The 4,948-nt window shown below is 37.3% G+C and overlaps 1 protein-coding gene across 1 annotated transcript; it reads right to left on the bottom strand.

Annotated features, from left to right (window-relative positions):
- Nucleotides 1-2,878: 2,878 nt before the first annotated feature.
- Nucleotides 2,879-4,454, bottom strand: LOC110106983 (heat stress transcription factor B-2b). The gene is made up of 2 exons (XM_020837098.2): nt 4,025-4,454; nt 2,879-3,928 (listed from the first exon to the last, which is right to left on the bottom strand). The coding sequence occupies exons 1-2, from the start codon at nt 4,277-4,279 to the stop codon at nt 3,143-3,145; spliced, it is 1,041 nt and encodes a 346-aa protein (XP_020692757.1). The 5' UTR covers nt 4,280-4,454; the 3' UTR covers nt 2,879-3,142.
- Between the last annotated feature and the right edge of the window lie 494 nt (nt 4,455-4,948).

The following is a 4,948-nucleotide window of genomic DNA, read 5'->3' as shown; positions in this document are numbered from 1 at the left end:
TACGCGGTAGAAACTAAACCAGTCGGAAATTACGGACGAAAATCGCGAACAAAACTTAATTCCGGACAGATAATACCGCCAAACTCGACGGTTCTGAAAATTGAGAAAGGCGGAATGTGCCTTACCTTGCGTACAGCAATTTCCTGAACAGTCTCTTCGGACGAAAACAGCTCGGCGTCGCCCGAAAATCCACTTTTCCACTTTTTCCTTCGTTTTTCTCTCTCCTCAGCTTTTTCTCTCTCTTCAAAATATCTCATTTCTATATATATCCAGACTGATCGTCCTGGACGATCGAGATTCGTCCTGGACGATCTCAGCTTTAAATGAACTTCGTCAAGACGAAATTAATTATCGTCTCAGGACGACTTGGGCTCTGGAAAATTTTCGTCCAGACGATCCCACATTTCGTCCCGGACGAACTGCCCAATTTTCACAAATTCTGAACAAACCTGTACCGATCATCCCGGACGATCCAACTTCGTCCCGGACGAACCTGGAGCAGAACTGATATTACAATCTTTTGGAGATTTCTTTAGCTATGAAGGAAATAATTGAATTTGCTAGTTTAGAATCTATCTATAGACATGGAGAGGGGATATTTAGGAATACTTAAATTCAAATGAGGATTATTATGAACGAACGTCGATGATGACAAACATGTCCTTGACAAAATTTATCCAAAATGATGAATGATGAAAGTATTTTGAATGCCTCGTAGGTGAACGCATAGTATAATTACTCGGATGAGTGCACTTAGTGATTTAAAAATTCACAGACCATTTAACTCTTTTTACCACATGTAGTTATTATAAGAGTCATATATGTTACAAATTTTCATAAGAATATAAATTTTCATCAATTTGCAATCATACATACACATTTTTTGTTGTGTGTGCCGAGTTAGCTTTTTCATTGTCAAGCTTTACTATCATCGTGTTTTTCCTCTAGCGGACGCTGCAACTCTCTGATCTAACCCGACGCTTACTTCTTGATATTTTTTTTATTCCTCAAACAATTTTTTAGTTCCTTCTGTCTCTCATCTATCATTCAAAACTATCTCTTATCATTGACACGTAGCACATGCTAATCACTCAAGATTGACATAAATATATATATATTCTGCCATCAGACTTGATGTTCGTAATCACTACAGTTATAGGAGTTGACACCATTTTTATTTTTTACTACAAATTTTGCCCTATAAAGTATTATTATTCTTTCATACACTCACAATGCACTAAGATCAGTTGGCATGTCTAGCATCTGTGGTTAGTGAGCACAAGAATAAAAACTAGGTTGTCTTACATCATGTAGGAATCCACTAGATTTTTTTTTTCTTTGGTGGTTTTCTTAGTCATCCCCTTCCCTTTCAAACCCTATTTCTCAATTAAGAAAAACAACTTTGGCTTTCTTAAAAAAAAAAAAAAAAATCGCCTTTGGAAGGATTAGTTCATCACTAGAAAAGTAATGATCCATATTTAAAGGCGTGATAATGATGATATCTATCGTTACTATTTTTTTTGTCTGGAATTGAAAATATTTTCCTGCCTAATTTAACTAATTGAAGATTGATAAAATTATAATAGTTTCATTAAAAAATAATAAAATCAAGACTTCATTTGAGATAATTTTATCATTGCTTTCTAGAACAACTTTTTAGTACAAAAAATTCTTGTTTAAAAAATTTTTTACTAAAAAATTACTTTTAAAATCAATAAAAATTTGTCCTAAACGAAAATTAAGTTTAGCAAATATGATGTCAAATTTTCTATTATGTTGTTATTGAGGGCATGTCTGAAATAGACCAAATTTTTAGGAGAAAATGAAGAAAAAAAATCACCCTCCCTCAATTCTTCTTGCTCTCTAATTTTCTCTTGCTTGCACTCTCATTCAAAGTGTTTCTCTAAGGGTTGTATATTCATAACTATAATTGTTGTTAACTATATTCAATCAAGCTTATTAATTTTATTTTTATCAATTATCATCAACTAATTTGAATGAATGCTTAAAAAATGGCAATTCTTATTGCTTTGTAAAGCTTCTATAAAACAAATAATTTTATAAAGCTATTGCATAAACCAACTTAAAAGTACATTTTTTTTTAATGAAATCAGTGAAAAAATAATAGCAAACAAAATTTTTGTTTGTGGCCTAAAAAAATAAAGCAATAAGAAAACAGTCTTAAATGATACCATATTCAAATTGAAATATCAAGTAATTAGATATGATTTTAAATTCTATAAATTATCTTTAATCAAGTCACTAATCAAACACAAACATCTTATGCAAAATAAATACAATTAATTTAAATTAATACATAACCTTATTCCATGATTTTATGTGGCACATTTAACTTATGACATTTATAATCAAGTTATAAATTTATAAGAGATTTTCATACATACCACTCTATATTATTCTATTCTATTTGCATATCTAACACCTAAAACTTTAATATTATATACATACCACATATAATTCACGTTCATATCAAATATAAGTTGTAGAATTGAAATATATGGGTGGTAGAAATTAAATATGAGTGACATATTTGATATTAAAATAAATATAATTGTATGTTTGTAATATTAAAATTTTATGTGTTAGATATATTATAATATAAATATGATGATATAAAATAATATGCATGTAAATCCCCTTTCTTAAAATGAGCATACAAATAACATATTAAATGCTTTTCTTCATTAGATGATTGTGAATAACAAAACAAATGATGAATCTAATCACAATAAGCATATAAACATTGGCTTACACTAAGTTGAGAGATATTATGAAGAAAATAAAATTTTTATTTAAAAACTATTATAAATATTTATTAAAAAATAAATTTTCACCAAAAAAATATCTAAAAACAGCATCATCCAAACGAATATTTGACGGCGCTCTAGAACATAGAAAAAAGTGGAGAATAAAGCTTTGAACAGTGACGGAAAAATTGAAACTTTCTAACGGAGACCGACAGATTTCCGTCAACCATACACTTGCGCGGCAAACGGGATTACACTTCCTGGAACCTTTTTCTTCCGCCTGTTTTATTATATACATAAAAAGGAATTCCACATAATTAATTATCTTAATTAAAAACGAGCCACTTAGTACCCCGGTCACGTGACGCTGTCTGTCAACTCACGTGCGCTCCGTCGCTCTCCATCAGGACTCGGTCCTTGCCGTTACACACCCGCTGCGGGCGCGGGCAGTAGACAACCCACGGCCGCCGTTCAGCTTCCGTCTCTGCCTCCTCCGCCGCTGGTAACGAAAGCTGATATGAGTCGGGTTCAAATGGCTCCGACTTGATAACCGGCTCTAATGACGGCGCCGGCAATTCGTCCTCGCAATCCTCGACTTCTCGGCATCGTTTCTCGCCGATCGAAAAGCCAAAGAGCATCGGAGTCGGTTCGAAATACCAGGACGAGGATCCCGCCGCCGACGATGGTGGCGGGGGAGGCGGCGACGACTCAGCCTTGACGCCGAGCTCCTCCGCCTCCTCCGACACCTGCTTCGCTGGCATCAGATCTAGCGCCTCCTGCGCCTGCGGGGCAGAGCCGGCGTACTTGGACATCAAGAGGAAGATGTTGTTACACAGATTCTTCATCTTGGATAGCTCGTTAGCGAGCTTCCGGTTCTCCTTCCTCAGCCTCTCGTTCTCCTCCACCAACTCCGTCGTACTCCCGGGAGGAGGCGGCGACGAGTTCGATGAAAGCACCTGCTCCCCTTGCTCCTCCAGCGAGTTCGTCGGTGATCCCGCTCGGTTCACCGGCATCGCTGGGGCCGACGTCGAACCCACCACCGCCAACGCCACAGGTGAGCTAATCTTTCTCCTTTGAATATCGCAGAGCATCCGCTTCTCTCCCCTCCTGAAACAATCGTTCGCAAACTCCCATCGATCCGGCACAATCTTCCTAAATCCCTATAAATTTCACCCAAACCTAATTCCATCATTCCCACTCCAATCAACAAAATCGAAGAATCAATCAAATCTCAAATCAAAAGGGACGAAACTCACATATGTATTGAGCTGTCGCACGAAGCTGGAGAAATTATTGTGTTTGAAGTATTTGGGTAGAAGATCGCGAGCGAATTCGGCGGGTCTCCACACGACGAAGGTGGATCCTTCCTCGTTCCAAGAGATAACGTCGTCCACTATCGGATCGTCGACCATCTGATACGTCTTGGTGAGGAACGGCGTCGGTAGGGCTCGCTGCTGCTCCGGCGGCGGAGATTCGTCGGGTTGGTCGGCCGGTGCCGGAGTTGGGCCCATCTGGATCGCCGGCAACCGTGAGATTTTGCGGTTTCTAGAAGTTTCGAGGTGAGAGGAAATCTGGAAATTTATGACAGAGCGGAGTTGGTTGGAGGAGAAGAAGTTATCCGAATAGAAGGAAAGGGGTAGGAGAGCCCCAGAAGCTACTAATAGACCTGGTCTAGAAGCTTCCCTGGTTTATATTTTCTCAATTGTTTTAATTTAATAAAAAAAAAGAAAATTTTTAATAACTTAATAATTATTTTTTATATTTAATTTTTCATGTCAATTTAATAGTAGACATGCCCTAATTTAGTAGGACATTTATAAAATAAATTTTGTATATTTAAAATTGAATTATATATATATATATATTTCGGAACAAGTATTTTCGGACTCCTTGAGCTTCGACGTCCGAAAATAGGGGGGCAACTGATACGGCATCACAAAATTAGCTTGATCGGGCACGAATCTCGAGGCGAAAGCTAGTTGGAAACTTCAAAAATTAATTCCGAGAGCACCCCAACTCCGATTTCAGCAAGCTTATAGTCGAACTGAGCGTCTCGGAAATACGAACTCAACGACACCAAGATCGACTCAATCCGAGCCCAAATGAGTCCAAATCAAGAGCTCAAAGCGCTGTTGGAAGGTTCAAACCGCAATTTGAGTTACCAAACAGTCTCCGATTTT

Source organism: Dendrobium catenatum, unplaced genomic scaffold, assembly GCF_001605985.2.
Source record: "Dendrobium catenatum unplaced genomic scaffold, ASM160598v2 fragScaff_scaffold_716, whole genome shotgun sequence".
Lineage (NCBI taxonomy): Eukaryota > Viridiplantae > Streptophyta > Magnoliopsida > Asparagales > Orchidaceae > Dendrobium > Dendrobium catenatum.
The sequence above is the reverse complement of the archived record's forward strand: the minus strand, read 5'-3'. Positions and strand labels throughout refer to the sequence as shown.